At 45.7% G+C, this 16,625-nt stretch overlaps 1 protein-coding gene across 2 annotated transcripts in view; it reads left to right on the top strand.

The window, feature by feature from the left end:
- The first annotated feature begins 10,621 nt into the window (after positions 1-10,621).
- Positions 10,622-16,625, top strand: part of LOC143982196 (sprouty-related, EVH1 domain-containing protein 2-like) — a 107,110-nt gene continuing 101,106 nt past the window's right edge. Inside the window, exon 1 of one of the 2 annotated variants that reach the window (XM_077480706.1) lies at positions 10,622-10,863. In XM_077480706.1, coding sequence (XP_077336832.1) covers positions 10,853-10,863 — 11 coding nt within the window. In that variant the 5' untranslated portion in view covers positions 10,622-10,852. The remainder of the gene's footprint in view (positions 10,864-16,625) is intronic. The other variant, XM_077480712.1, reaches the window with a different exon arrangement.

Genomic DNA, 16,625 nt, shown 5'->3' with positions numbered 1-16,625 from the left:
GGTGGTGTGGAATTGCCCATTGCCTGGCAAGGACAACATCTAGGGGGGAAGATTTCCAAGAGGTAAAAATAGGTCATGGGTAACCAAGATGCTGAAACCAGACAAGGACTACTGTGAGAGTGTCAGAAACCATGAATCTGACTAAGACAGAAGTACTGTTAAATCACACTTGTTTAATAATAATAAAAAAAGGTAAACAGAGTAAATGTAGTCAAAACATAGCCAGAGTTCAGGAACTGAAATGGACAGTCAGACAAGCCAAAACGTCAGAGAGCCAGAGATGAGCGTAGTAGAACAGCAAGCAGGATCTGGAGCCAGAAGGAATGTCAGCCAAGCAAGTCTTTAACAGGAACACAGGAGAGCGTCTTTAGAGATATGACCAAGGCGAAGGCAGAGATCATCTGGACTGGACGACTTAAGTAGGCAGGACTGACAAGCAGGATATCATCAACAGGTGAGTCACTGTGGAGAGATAGGAGCTGGCAATTAGCCGACAGCTGAGCGGCCAGCTTTGAGAAGGAAGGGCTGAGCGTGAGTGTGAAATGTGTCCTGCTCTCAGTAGAGGGCAGGACAAATAACGTTATTATTGTAGTGAGAAGTGTCAGTAAAATCCGAGCAGGTGCAGATAGGTTGCAAGAGTAGTGAAGTGTTGAAAGTAGTAAAGTAAAATCATGAAAAAGATTAGATAGAACCCAAATGCCAAAAAAATCCAATAAAAAGTGATGGGTGAATAAAGAGTGTACAAATTACCTGAGACTAAACCATAGAAAGCTTCCAAACCAAAGTGATGCAATGTGAACCCTAAAAAGATATATAAGCAAAACCACCAGAGTGAATCAACCTCCTATGAATGGAGCCTATATGGACACAGCCTCCACACGCCCACCAACATCACGCAGCCACGCGATGAGGGAGGGAGGCGCCAACAATTGGACTGACAAGCCGTCCAAGATTCTCGCCAAAAGGATCCCTCCAATCGGCCGCCAGGAGGACAAAACAGTGCCGGCACGGCAGTGACACAGACCGTGTCATCGCATTTCCGGCGCAGATGGCGTGACATCGGCCCGTGGTGCGGGGGTATCCACCCACCCCAGGAAGGGGGAGGAGGAGATCCCGTGGCACACGTCGCAGATCCTGGAAGCAAAAATCTCCTAGTACAGCTTGTGTGTCACACTGATAAAATATTGAAGATGACTAGATAACAAAGAATGGGGAATTATAGCCCCATCCCATGGGTAAAAACCCTATAGAGAGTGGGGGATTGTCGAGGCGATAGGTTGGAGTAGTAATTATGTAATATTGGTTAGAAATCATCAGACCTAACTAGATAAAAACTATCTAGTTTTTATCTATCTTCCATCCCTGATTATTATATAAAAAGAAGAAGAACAATTCGGGATTTGAAGTGCAGACTTTCAGCTTTAATTCAAGAGGTTGATAAACATAAAAAGTACAAATTTTAGGAACTGCAACCATTTTTATACACAGTTCCCCCATTTTCTGGGGCTCAACTATAATTGGACAAATTAATATAAACATAAATACAATTTTCATTTTTAATATTTTGTTGTGAATCCTTTTCTGGCAATGACTGCCTAAAGTCTGAAACCCATGGACATTACCAAAGACTGGGTTTCCTCCTTTCTGATGCTTTGCCAGACCCTAACTGCAGCTGTCTTCAGTTCTTCTTTGTTTGTGGGTCTTTCTGCCTTTAGTTTTGCCTTCAACAAGTGAAATGCATGCTCAGTTGGGTTGAGATCAGGTGATTGACTTGGCCATTGCAGAGTATTCCACTTCTTTTCCTTCAAAAGCTCATGGGCTGCTTTTGCAGTGTGTTTTGGATCACTGTCCATCTGTACTGTGAAGCGCCTTCCTAACAACTTTGCCGCATTTTGCTGAATCTGGGCTCACAGTTTACCTCTAAACACTGCAGAATTCATCCGGTTTCTGTCACATCATCAATAAACACCAATGACCCAGTGCCACTGGAAGGCATGCATGCCCATGCCATCACACTGCAAGCTCCACCATGTTTTACAGGTGACATTGTGTGCTTTGGATCATGAGCTGTTCCAAGTGTTCTCCACACTTTTTTCTTCCCGTCATTCTGGTACACATTAATCTTAGTTTCATCCATCGAAAGAATGCTTTTCCAGAACCGGTCTGGCTTTTTTAAATGTTTTTTGTCAAATTCTAATCTGGCTTTTCCATTCTTCAGGCTTATGGATGGTTTTCACCTTGTGGTGAACCCTCTGTATTTGCTCTCATGAAGTCTTCTCTTGATATACTGTAGACTTTGACAATGATACGCCACCTGCTGGAGAATGTCCTTCACTTGTTCCATGGACAGCCAGGCTTTTTATGTTGCTGAGCTCACCAATGTGTTCTTCTTTCCTCAGAATGTACCAAAGTGTTGATTTGGCCAATCCTAATTTTGCTGCTATCTCCCTGATTTATTTGTTTACTTTTTGAAGTGTTACAATGGCCTGTTTTACTTGCATGGGCAGCTCCTTTGAACTCATGATGTAGGTTCACAGCAGTAGAGTCCAAATGCAAATACCACACTTAGAATTAACTCCATATCTTTTACCTGCTTAATTGATTAAGAATTAACGAAGGAGTAGCCCACACCTGACCATGAAACAGCTTTTGATTTAACAGTCAGAGTAGTCCTTGCTGCACACGCTCAGGTTGGTCTTTGTTGCTGGAGAGACTATTTGCTGTTTGAGCTAAGATTTTCAGGTCACATGATATTGACATCACACATGTGGGCTTGTATACATATCCTAAATGACAGCCCAGTCCCTCCCTCCTCCTCCATGCCCAAAAACTAAAAAAGAACACAGTGGGTGAGATTTCACATCTTGATTGATGGATGATCCGCCTTCCATAACAGCATGAGGACACGGGCTGTAGTGGAAATCTCCTCCTACCTGAACACTCAGCACTCAGGCAGACCCTGCAGTTTATCATGTCATTGTGGTATACAGATCAGCAAAAAAGGTATATAGTGGCAGTATTTTAATGTAAAAAGAAGATTTATAAGCTGTGGGCACTGGGGGGGAGGGGGGGGGATGGAACTATTTTCATAGTACTGGGTTTAGTAACACTTTAACCACTTAAGGACCTCCGTATTGCCATTGTACGTCATTACAATGGCACAGGCAGGCACAAGCACGTACATGTACGTGCCTGCCTTCCAGCGGGTGGGGGGTCCGATCGGACCCCCTCCCGCTGGATACGGCGGTCCGGTTCGCTGCAGGAGCGATCCGTGATGAGGGGATGGCCGTTGGTTTCTGGCCATCCCCTCTCGATCGCTCCTGGCCAATGACAAGCTTCCTCCCACTGTGTATTGTATACACAGGAAGGAGGAAGTGATGTCATTCTCCTCGGGGCGGTCTTTTTGACCGGACTACGACCGGACTACGAGGAGAAGACAAAAAGTAAGTGTGCACCAACACTACACTGACATGTAGGTACACACATAGCGCTAGGTACCCCGATATACTATCCAATAATGGTTTTAACCCCCTGATTGCCCCTAGTTAACTCTTTCACCCCCTTTTGCCAGTGTCACTAAGCGATCATTTTTCTGATCGCTGCATTAGTGTCGCTAGTGTCGCTAGTTATTTTTTTAGGTTCACCACCAGGTTTTTATAGCGCTAGGTACCCCGATATACTACCCAATAATGGTTTTAACCCCCTGATTGCCCCTAGTTAACCCTTTCACCCCCTTTTGCCAGTGTCACTAAGCGATCATTTTTCTGATCGCTGCATTAGTGTCGCTTTTGTCGCTAGGTAGCTAGTTATTTTTTTAGGTTCACCGCCAGGTTTTTATAGCGCTAGGTACCCCGATATACTACCCAATAATGGTTTTAACCCCCTGATTGCCCCTAGTTAACCCTTTCACCCCCTTTTGCCAGTATCACTAAGCGATAATTTTTCTGATCGCTGCATTAGTGTCGCTAGGTAGCTAGTTATTTTTTTAGGCTCACCGCCAGGTTTTTATAGCGCTAGGTACCCCGATATACTACCCAATAATGGTTTTAACCCCCTGATTGCCCCTAGTTTACCCTTTCACCAGCGATCACAGTATAAGTGTCACTGGTGACGCTGGTTAGCCAGTTAGTTATTTAGGTTCCCCGTCAGGTTTTTATATAGCACCAGGGACCCCCATATACTACCTAATAAAAATTTGAACCCCCTGATTGCCCCTAGTTAACCCTTTCACCAGTGATCACCGTATAAGTGTTACGGGTGACTCTGGTTAGTTTGCTTTTTATAGCATCAGGGCACCCACCATTTATTACTCAGTAAAGGTTTAACCCCCTGATCACCCAGCGGGTGATATCAATTAGGTTTTAGGGTCAGGGTCTGCGTCGCCCCAGGCAGCGCTAGGTTAGTGCCAGTACCGCTAACACCCACACGCAAAGCATAAATCTCCCGTAGTGGTATAGAATCTGAACAGATCAATATCTGATCTGATCAGATCTATACTAGCGTCCCCAGCAGTTTAGGGTTCCAAAAAAACACATTGTTAGCGGGATCAGCCCAGATACCTGCTGGCACCTGCGTTTTGCCCCTCCGCCCAGTCCACCCAAGTGCAGTATCGATTGATCACTGTCACTTACAAAACACTAAACTATAACTGCAGCGATCGCAGAGTTAGGCCTGATCCCTGCGATCGCTAAGTTTTTTTTGGTAGTATTTTATATTTAAATCCGGAAGGCAGTGCTTGGGTTTTCGGGGTCCCGTACGTGGCTAGACTCCCAAAAAGTCCCACATATGTGGTATCCTCGTACTCAGGAGAAGCAGCAGAATATATTTTGGGGTGCAATTCCACATATAACTATGGCATGTGTGAGCAATATATCATTTAGTGCCAACTTTTTGTAAACTTTTTTTTTTTTTTTTGTGTCATTATTCAATCACTTGGGACAAAAAAAAATATTCAATGGGCTCAATATGCCTCTCCACAACTTCCTTGGGGTGTCTACTTTCCAAAATGGGGTCATTTGGGGGGGTTTGTACTGCCCTGCCATTTTAGCACCTCAAGAAATTAGATAGGCAGTCGTAAATTAAAAGCTGTGTAAATTCCAGAAAATGTACTCTAGTTTGTAGACGCTATAACTTTTGCGCAAACCAATAAATATACACTTATTGACATTTTTTTTTACTAAAGACATGTGGCTGAATAAATTTTGCCCTGAATGTATGACTAAAATTGAGTTTATTCGATTTTTCTTATAACAAAAAGTAGAAAATATCATTTTTTCTCAAAATTTTCGGTCTTTTTCCATTTATATCGCAAAAAATAAAAATCGCAGAGGCAATCAAATACCATCAAAAGAAAGCTCTATTTGTGGGAAGAAAAGGACGCAAATTTCGTTTGGGTGCAATATTGCATGACCGCGCAATTACCAGTTAAAGCAGCGCAGTGTGAAATTGTAAAAAGACCTCTGGTCCTTAGGGTGTTTATTGGTCCGGGGCTGAAGTGGTTAAAGAGGAAGTAAAGGCAGTTGAAAAAAAAAAAGCAACCTGCAAGACAAAGGCATAATGAGCTAGTATGTATAGCATACTAGCTCATTATGAATAACTTACCTGAGAACGAAGCCCCCGAAGCGCTCCTCCTTCTTCATGTTCGCCGCTGCCATGTATCCTGGAGTGACTTCCGGGTCTCGCTGCTCCAGCGCTGTGATTCGCCGGAGCAGCGATAACGTCACTTCCGCGCATGCGCACGGGAACCGACATGAGCAGCATATCGCTGCGATCTGCGGCCTGCCCAGTGCGCCTGCGCGCAGCTGTCTATGGCGCATGCGCCGTAGACAGCAGTGCCTGTCTTTTTGTAAATATCTCCTAAACCGTATAGGTTTAGGAGATATTTCTTGGACCTACAGGTAAGCCTTAATCTAGGCTTACCTGTAGGTCAAAGTGGTTTGTAAGTGTTTACAACCACTTTAAAGCGGGATTCCACCGTTTCTAACGTTTTTTTTTTTAGGCATAGTGAAAATCAATATTATTAAGAAGGCTAACACTTACTTCTGTTGTTTCTGCCATCAGCAGCATGCCTTTGTCTCCTCATAAATGACTTTATAAAACCGTCTCCCGACGGTTTCCATTTTGCCTGTGGGCATGTGAAGCCCACAGGCATCCTCTTCCGGGAGTGTGTGATGCTAAATGACCAGCATGCACCGCCCGATCTATAAAAGATCTCGCGCATGCGCAGTAAGCGCAATATCGAGCGCCGTCAACAGCTCCGGTTGCCATGACAACGGGTGTTCTCGTCGGAAGTCCCGCCCCGTTGTCATGGCAACGGAGATAAACAATGATACAAAGACATCACTTCCCTTCTATGACTCGCGCGAGATCTCTAGACTCCTAGATCTCACAGACTCCTGGGGAAAAAAAAAAAGATCCCAGGAGCCCATGCGGCAGACCGGAACAAGTGACCTGCCGATTAAGCCCCGCCCCTTTCCGCATCGGCTCCTCCCCTTTCCGCAATTCACTGGGACAGAAAAATTGAAATATAAAAAAAACGGAGGAAGACAGCTGAAAGGTAAGGGGGTTACATAGCGTTTAGGGAAGGGGGGATCACATAGACCTAGGAGTGTATTTTAGGGTGGACCTCCGCTTTAAGAGGTGTAATTCCTAAACCCATCCTCCGATTTGGATGTACATAACCTAAAATTAAACCTGAGATTGTGCATTTTTGGCCTATATCCATTCTTTAACTATAGCTTGAATATGTTTTTGTAAATACCTGAAAAAACTAAAATTGTGCCTGGACCTAACTGTACGTCTTTGCTGGAAGACAAATAGCTTACATCTACATTTATATAACATATGGGGTGCTAAAGGTTTGTGACCATAGGTGTGCGCAGCCTATTGCATTAGGGTGTGCACCCCAAAGCTCAAACACACATGCCTTTCTCTGCAGCCTTAGCTGCATGGGACAGTGAATGAATGGGAAGTGCTCTGTGCCAAGCGGCTTCCTTTCCATTCACAAACTGAAGCAAAGTAAGCACAGTTTACTATGCTTCAGTTATGAATGAACAAAGTGAGTGAGTGTGTTCATTTAGAAAAAGAAGGCGCTGGTAAATTACATATTTATTAGCCCCTTCCTTTACTCTCCATCCTGAAACATCCCCCGTAGCAGCTGGGGGTGGGGAGAGGAGAGAAGCCAGAAGCAATGAGGCGGGAGGGGGTCCAACACAGGGGAAGTCCGGGCAGTAGTGGGAATTGGCACCACACATAGTGTGATTAGGATGTGGCCTGGCACACCAATGGTTGTGACCACCATGCTACTGAGGGCCTGTTCACACCAATTGCATTGGGCTGCACTGTGCAGTTATGCTCAAATTTGTTTAATTTGCACCACAGCGTTGAAAGAAAGTAGGACATGCTTTACATATATCAGCTGCTGGTGTGAACAAACCCCGAAAATTCAGAATTAAGGCCAAAGTCCGACCCCCCAAAAAAAATTTTTTTGCAGTGCCCCCCGCAAGAGTTAAATGCTTGTTAAGCCTACGGGTTGCAGAAGAGAATGCATGACTTACCCGACTCCCCGTTCCAACCAGCTCCAGTGCTCTCCTTTTCTCCCTGAAGCTCTGTTCTAGGGTGGAGCCTCAGCATCATCAAGGACAGTGCAGGGCTATGAACCCTGTATTGTACATGGTGCAGGCAGGAATGTGACTGCAGCCAGGAGTACCTTACAGGGGAAGCTGAAAGGGAACGGTTGCAGGGTTTGAGGGAGCGGGGAGTCAGGTATGTAATATCTCTTCTGCAACCCCCTAGACTTAAAGATGAACGTTACTCCCTGGGGTTTATTTTAATATTAACCCCTTCCTATCTGGTATGGTAGGTGAGCTGAAATAGCATGCTCACCTGCCCACACTCCGGCTCCTGTGCCGCTAAATTCTTTGTAATGTCATCCGGAGGCCGAATGTCTCTTCCATATCCTAGGAGCTGGCCTCCTGATGACACAGTGGAGTTGATTTACTAAAGGCAAATAGACTGTGCACGTTGCAAAGTGCAATTGCCACAGAGCTTAGTAAATGAGGTAAAGCTTCACTTTGCAAAGAGAACCCAATCACATGCAAGGAAAATAAATAAAACAGGATTTTTGCTTGCACATGATTGGATGATGGAAGTCAGCAGAGCTTCTACTCATTTACTAAGCTCTGGAGAAACCACACTTTGTAACATGCACAGTCAATTTACCTTTAGTAAATCAACCCCAGTGAGTTTTACACAACCCAGAATGTTCCTCAGATCTATGACATGGATATCCCAGGAGGCTGTGAGTAGGGGGAGGGGGGTTGTCACAATCTCCACCTTGTCCATTCAGAAAATGTCTTACATTCATTGAGAAAAATATAGTGTTCCGTGAAGGGCGCTCATGCTGAGTGATCGAACCGCTGTGTTCACTATGAGCAGCAGGGCAACCACTCGTCAATGGGCCCCGAAGAATGCAGCAATCATTGTATGAGTTGTGACTACAACCGTGATTCTCCGCTTATACAGCAATCCTACAGGTATGGAACATGTTATACTTACATTGATCCAAGTGAGACCAATGTAACTGTGTAAAAAAAGCAATACATGGAATTCATCTCTAACAAGCATATAATCCGAGGGGGACCCCACTGCAGGGGTTCATTTATTTGTCATGCCCGGAGTTGGGCTTTAAAGATGAGTTCCAGGCATGGCTATACGATACGTAGTTACATTGGTCTAGCTTGGACCAATGTACCTACAGTATGTATATGACTTACCTGGCCAATGCCCCTGGAAGATGGAAATCAATGAAGTTGACACCTTGACACTCCAGTGATCTTCTCTTGCTTCTGAGTCCTGTGCTGAGCAGCTGCCCTGCTAAATTCCGAACACAAGAGGTCCAACAAAGCACAGACATCATTCAGAAAATGCTTTGTATTTACTGAATGAATGTACAGCATTCTCTGCACAACGTGGAGAGGCTTAGCTGTGATGTCACACTTACCACAATGTGATACATCTACCTCTCCGATGCTGTCACCTTTTATAGGGCCAACCTGCAGTGACATTTACAACCCCCCTTCTTCTCCAAGCATGGCAGTGTAGCACCAGAGGCATCCTGCAGAGTCAATCTGTTGCATCTACCTCCCTGCTGCTGTCACCATTTAAAGGGCCAGCCTGCAGCTCCAGGTGCCATTCACACACCTGCCCCCCCCCCCCCACCATCCTTCTCCAAGCATGGCAATGTAGCACCAGAGGCATTCTGCTGGGGCAGTGTGATGCCCTCCTTACTGCTCTGCAGCTCTGGGTGACATTGCCCCCCCCCCCCCATGCTCCTTCAAGTATGGCTATGTAGTACCATAAGCATCCTGTGGGGGAAGTGTGATGCACCTACCTCCCTACTGCCACCCTGCAGCTCTGGATGACATTTACCCCCCAGACACCACCCCCCCCCATCCTCATTAAAGCATGGCTGTGTAGCACAAGAAGCGTCCTGCGGAGGCAGTGCTTTGCATCTGCCCCTCTGCTTCTATATCTATTAAAGGGCAAACCTGCAGCTCTGGATGACATTGCCCCCTCCCCAACCATGGCTATGTAGTACCAGAAGCGCCCTGCGGGGGCAGTGTGATGCATCTACCTCCCTACTGCCACCATCCATTTAAAGAGCCACCCTGCAGCTCTGGTTGATATCCCCCCCCTCCGTCAAGCATGGCTGTGTAGTACCAAAAGCGTCCTGCGGGGGCAGTGTTTTGCATCTGCCCCCTGCTTCTACCATCTATTAAGGGTCCAACCTGCAGCTCTGGATGATATTTAACCCCCTGGACCCCCATCTTTCTCCAAGCATGATTGTGTAGTACTAGGGGCGTTCTGCGGGGGGCAGCGTGAGCACCTAGCTTCCAACTCCTGACACCCTTTAAAGGGCCAACCTGCAGCTTTGCATGATATTTAACCCCCTGAACCCCCATCTTTCTCAAAGCATGATGGTGTAGTACTAGGGGCGTCCTGCGGGGGGCAGTGTGATGCACCTACCTTCCGACTCCTGCCACCCTTTAAAGGGCCAACCTGCAGCTTTGGATGATATTTAACCCCCATCTTTCTCCAAGCATGATAGTGTAGTGCTAGGGGCGCCCTGCGGGGGGGGGGGGGGGGGGAGCAGTGTGATGCCCCTACCTTCTGGCTCCTGCCACCTTTTTAAAGGGCCAACCTGCAGCTCTGAGTGACATCTGCCCCCCCTCCCCAATATTGCACTTCGGGGTTCAGTACCCGCGGTCCAATGTTTAACCCCCTACTTGCCCATCTCCTGCCACACGTTGCAGCATCTACATGCAATATGCAGCCATGCATCAGCTCTGCTCCTTCTATATCCTGAGAAACAGGTGCATCACCGAGCCTGCCGAGCACTAGGACCGTGCAGCCTCCACCTCGATCGCCCCCCCCCCCCCCAACCCCTCTTCTATTTCATGCACCCCCTATTCCGTGCAGCAGCACCCCACTGTCCCCGGGCACTGGGAGCAGCCAGGCCCCTCTGATCCCCATCAGCAGCAGCTCAGCCTCCAGGTGCAGCAGCAGCACAGACACAGCCCAGGAGGCAGAGAGGAGGGGGTGGTGGTAGGGTGGGGGGGGAGGAGGAGGGAGGGATGGGGGTGATCTGAGATGTTGTTACCTGGAAGATGGCTGCTCCTCCAACAGCCACATCATGATGCCCAGGAAAAAATGGAGAAAAAGAGGAAAAAACAGAGGAGATGAGAAATAACACCCTGCTGCCAGCTATTGCATTGTGCCACCATAGACATTCCCCTGGCAAGACAGGATCACAGCATACAGGAGGCATCCCTTCTTGGATTCTCTATCAGCTATGGACAGAGAGTGAGTTCTGCCTTTTTTTTTGTTTTTAATCATTGCACCCTTTGCTTGACCCCCCCCCCCCTTTCCTTATCTGACAGGTACCCCATTGATTGTTGCAGCAGGCAGGGCCATTCATCCCAGCATTAAACCCCCATCCCTCTCTGTTATCATTCCCTCCTGTCATCCTGCATGGCTGCTGCTGCTGCTGCTGTTTCCATTTGCCTAAATCTGGCATTTCTCCCCCCCACCATCTCCTGTCCTGAAATAGCTGCAGGGAGGGAAGGCAATGGGGGTGCGGGGGAGGGTGGAGGGGGGCAACTGCCATTTCTGGTCCTCATTCAAGGTGGGGAAGGGGAAGGGGCAGATTTTTGTGAATCAATCCTATTTGCATCTGGATTCATTCATAAAAAAAGGGCTGTGATCAGTTTGAGGAACCATGATAGCTGCTTCCCCTCCCCACCCTCCTCCCCCTCCCCCTTGGTGTATGTGTGTGTGTGTGTATATATGTGTATATATAAATATATATATGTGTGTGTGTGTGTGTGCCTCTGCAGATGTCATCCCTGGTGCCTAGGCCAGACCCATCACTCTGGTCCACAGCACCGCTAGAAGGGGGATTTAGGGACCCTTGTCACACTCTCACCTGCCAGCACAAAGAACCTCTGGTCATGTGACCAGCCATTCACAAAAATTCTTCTTCATTCACTGATGCTTCTTGGTTTCGTGCAAGGGGGATCAGCTGCTCCATACTTCCCAGGGCCCCTTGCTGGATCATGCTGGGATCCCCCAGCAAGCAAAGACACCCCCCTACTAATCCTAAATCTCTTCTCTCTCTGGATTAGGAAGGAAAGGGGAATGATGAATTTTTTTAAATGATGAAAGGAATCAGCTGTCCTATTTTTTCTTTTTTTTAAGTATCATTTTTTTTTTTAACATTTGATTTTTATTTTTTTTCACTTACATTGTATAACATTGGACACAATATGTTCCGCTTTGATACAGTCTCCTCTTTACAATCAGTCTATAGCAGGGGTAGACAACCTTTTGAGCGCAGTGACGATTTTATAGCAAAAAAATGTCAACTTCACACTCTCACGAAAATCCGAAAAGGATTTTTTATATAAATAAATAAATATATATATATATATATATATATATATATATATATATATATATATATATATATATAATTATAATAATATTTATTACTTATAGTTTATATAAGTAAATGCTGTAAACTACTTTAGTAGTGAGAAATTATCATCCTGCACTCTCACGCCTCAGATCAGCCCCGTTTCCTGCAACTCCATACCTCAGATCACTTTCCCCCCTGCACATCTGCCCCACCACCGTAACCCCCTGCACATCTGCCCCACCACCGTAACCCCCTGCACATCTGCCCCACCACCGTAACCCCCTGCACATCTGCCCCACCACCGTAACCCCCTGCACATCTGCCCCACCAACGTAACCCCCTGCACATCTGCCCCATCAACGCAACCCCCTGCACATCTGCCCCACCACCGTAACACCCTGCACGTCTGCCCCACCACTGTAACACCCTGTACATCTGCCCCACCTCTATACCCCCTGCTCTACTGGCCCACCACTGTAACCCCCTGCTCATCTGCCCCACCACTCTACCTCCCTGCACATCTGCTCCACTGCCATACCCCCATGCTCTTCTTATCTGCCCTAACACTGAACTTATCTGCTTATCTGCCCCACCACTGTAACTCCCTTTCTCATCCACCCCATTTCTCACCCCCTGCTCATCTGCCCCACCACTGTACCTCCCTGCACATCTGCTCCACCGCCATACCCCCACCATATACTTATCTGTCCTAACACTGCTTATCTGCCCCACCACTGTAACTCACTTTCTCATCCACCCCACCGCTGTAACCCCCTGCTCATCTGTACCAACATAGTACCTCCTTTCTCCTCTGCCCTGCCACTGTACCCCCCTGTACATCTGCCCCACCTCTGTACCCCCTGCTCTTCTGCCTTAACCACTGTAACCCCCTGCTCATCTGTCCCACCAATGTACTTCCTTTCACATCTGCCCCACCGTTGTACACCCCTGCTCTTTTGTCCCACTGATGAACCCCCTTCTCATCTGGCCCAACACTGAACCCCCCTGTTCATCTGTCCCACCGCTCAACCACCTTTCTTTTCTGCCCAAACACTGAACACCCCCTGCTCATCTGTCCCACCACTGTAGCCCCTGCTTTTCTGTCCCACTTCTGAACCCCCTTCTCATCCCACCCACTACTGTACCTCCTGCACATCTGCCCTGCCACTGTACCCGCTTGATTTTCTGTCCCACCACTGCTACCCTGCTGCTCATCTGCCCCATCAATGCACTCCTTTTCTCATCTGCTCCACCACTGTACCTCCTTGCACATCTACTCCACCCAAATATCCCCATGCTCTTCTGTCTCACTACTGAATCACCTTCTTATCTGTCCTAACACTGAACCCATCTGCTCATCTGCCCCACCACTGTAACCCGCTTTCTCATCTGCCCCACCAATGTACCTCCTGCACATCTGTCTCACCTCTGTACCCCCTGCTCTTCTGCCCCACCTCTGTTCCCTCGGCTCATCTGTCCCACCAATACACCTCCTTTCACATCTGCCCCACTGCTCTACCCCCCCTGATTTTCTGTCCCCCCACTGATCTCCCTTCTCATCTGCACCAACACTGAACCCCCCCCCCCCTCCCTGCTCATCTATCCCACCACTGTAACCCCCTTCTCATCTACCCCATCACTGTACCCCCTTGCTCTTCTGTCCCACTGCTGAAGCCCCTTCTCATCTCTTCTACCACTCTACCTCCCTGCTCATCTGTTCCACCTCTGAAACCCTTCTGTTCATTTTCCCCACCACTGTACCCCCCTACTCATTTGCTCCACCGCTGTACCCTCTTCTCATCTATGATATCCATGATATGCAGAGTGGTGAAAGGAAGCAGAGATGAGACACATCTACCTGTCCTGGCACATTCATCCTGCTGATCCACCTCTCGCATCCAGCCCACATGCTTGTATGTGATGTATGTGATATCACATACAAGCACCTGGAATGGATGCGCAATGATGAGCTCAGGTCAGGGGTATTTTCTGAAAGCAGGGGGCCTGTGTGCAGGATCATAAGTTGGGCCCCCACAGTTGAGGAAAAGTGTGGCGCTCTGCGCCGCAGCAAAATTTGGGTGTGATTTTCATTGCGCTGAATACTGGCTCTGGCTTAAAGGGTCACAGAATGCAGGGGTAAGTAGTACGTGATGCAATGGTTCAGGAATAATTTCAACAAAGTTCCCAGATGCTCAATAGTAATTCCACAAACTGTCACCAGATTGTGATTTTCTCAATCACAGTGAAATCCCTTCTTTCTGAGATTGGTAGTGGCAACCAAGCCAGTCCTCTTCCTCCAGATGGTGGGTGGGGCTAACAGGACTGTGATTGGCTTTAGCAGTGGCCAATGACAGTCCTCTTTCTGCTGGAAACAGGGACTGACCCCTCCTAGCAGAACTGCACCCAATCTCTTCCCCATCACAAAAGCTGACGATCGCAGCTACAGCAAAGTTAGAGAACCAATTAATGTTGGGGAATTCTGAAATTGGAATGCATTAGTGTGTCACTGACACTTCCCTGTGCAGCTCTACTGATGGGGAGGGAGTCGGGTGCCAGTGTCTTGTCAAATAACGTCCTCCATCGGATAGTGTCCGCTGTGTACTGCGCATGCGCAGTACACAGCAACACAGATTCCGAAAATTGCAGAGGATGAACGGCGCATGCGCCGTGAGTCCAGGTTCTATCCCCACTATCCAAGTGGACATAGAGTAGGAATAAAAAAGAGCCGAGCGCAGCGAGGCCGAGCCCGAAGCGTGGCGAGCGAAGCTCGCCTGTGAGGGGCCCTCTAATATTCACAACCCTATGTCCGCTTGGATGGTGGGGCTACCACCTCCACTCACGGCGCAGGTGCCGTTCAGCTTCAGAGATTTTCCTGCATGCGCAGTACGGTCCGGACACTATTTGATGGCCGGACACTATATGGTAGAACACCGGCAAAAGAGGCTTTGAGTGCTGGGGTTTGCCTACCCCTAGTCTATAGTTTGGATGCTTTACAATCACTATTTCTATGAAAGCACATACAGTGAAAGAATAACATAAATAACAATACATTTTAATAAATATAGAAGCACAACATAATAATAAATTTAGAAGAATGCCATAAATAATACAAATAGAAGAATAACGTAATAATAACCATAGAACAATATTATAAATAATAATAAATATAGAAGAATAACGTAAAAATAAACATAGAAGAATACCATAAATATAGAAGAATAACATAATAATTAACATAAAAGAATATTATAATAATAAATATAGAAGAATAACGTAATAATAAACATAGACGAATAGATATATAGAATAAATAATACATATAGAAGAATAACGTAATAATAACCATAGAAGAAAACTATAAATAATTATAAATATAGAAGAATAACGTAAAAATAAACATAGAAGAATACCATAAATAATAATAAATATAGAAGAATAATATAATAATTAACATAGAAGAATATCATAATAATAAATATAGAAGAATAACGTAATGATAAACATAGAAGAATAGTATAAATAATAATACATATAGAAGAATAACGTAAAAATAAACATAGAAGAATACCATAAATAATAATAAATATAGAAGAATAACATAATAATTAACATAGAAGAATATCATGATAATAAATATAGAAGAATAACGTAATAATAAACATTGAAGAATACATATATAGAATAAATAATACATATAGAAGAATAACGTAATTATAACCATAGAAGAATATCATAAATAATAATAAATATAGAAGAATAACATAATAATAAACATAGAAGAATGCCATAAATAATAATAAATATAGAAGAATAACATAATAATAAACATAGAAGAATGCCATAAATAATATGACAAACAATAGCCATGATTATCAACTTTGAATATGTGAACCAAAATGACAGAACTCATGTGCCACCAGGAGGAGGATATGGATGTTAGCTGTCCTTTTCTTCAACCCTATCTCTGGTAGAAGGGCATCCATGTCTGCCATGTTCTCAGTTTAATATGCCCCCCCCCCTTATCTTAGGTGGTAGGATGGGGAAGGTGGGGGGTCTCCTGTCACCTGTTATCCCTTTGTCCCTACCCCAAATTATATGACACCTGATTTAGATAGCTTGGCATTTAAATCGTATATTATTGTCTTATTATAATGTTAGGTATGATATATTGGATTGTAACAGGTATCTAGCCTCTATAGCGTTACCTATTTTACATTGATTTGTAAGATTACTGATTGATGTCATGGGCTGCCTTACCTGTTGTATGTTGTATTTAAATTATTTATTTCCTTTACAATGTAATTAATGTCTATGCATTTTTCTGTAATTTCATTTGTCACTCAAGGTGTTTTTTTTTGCAAGCATTTTAAGTGTGTTTGACCTGTACAGCAGGACAGGCATGTGCTGACAGAACATGTTGATAGAAGGAGAAAGCAGGGTGACAAAGAGACAGACTCACCACTGTGCTGTTTTTCCTTTCACTGTCCAGTCTCGGGATAGAGGTGGGTCCAGGATGACCTGAACTCAAAGGAAATGGGTTGAATTGTGCTGGCTGTCAGACTGAGGAAATCTTCTGGCAGAAAAAAAGTACTGCAGGGGAGAGCTCTGCATTAAATATTGGGGCATAGGCTGTTTATTTATCTTTTGA

This window comes from Lithobates pipiens, unplaced genomic scaffold, assembly GCF_037356315.1.
Source record: "Lithobates pipiens isolate NorthernLeopardFrog02 unplaced genomic scaffold, aLitPip1_a1.2 Scaffold_1, whole genome shotgun sequence".
NCBI classification, from domain to species: domain Eukaryota; kingdom Metazoa; phylum Chordata; class Amphibia; order Anura; family Ranidae; genus Lithobates; species Lithobates pipiens.
The sequence above is the reverse complement of the archived record's forward strand: the minus strand, read 5'-3'. Positions and strand labels throughout refer to the sequence as shown.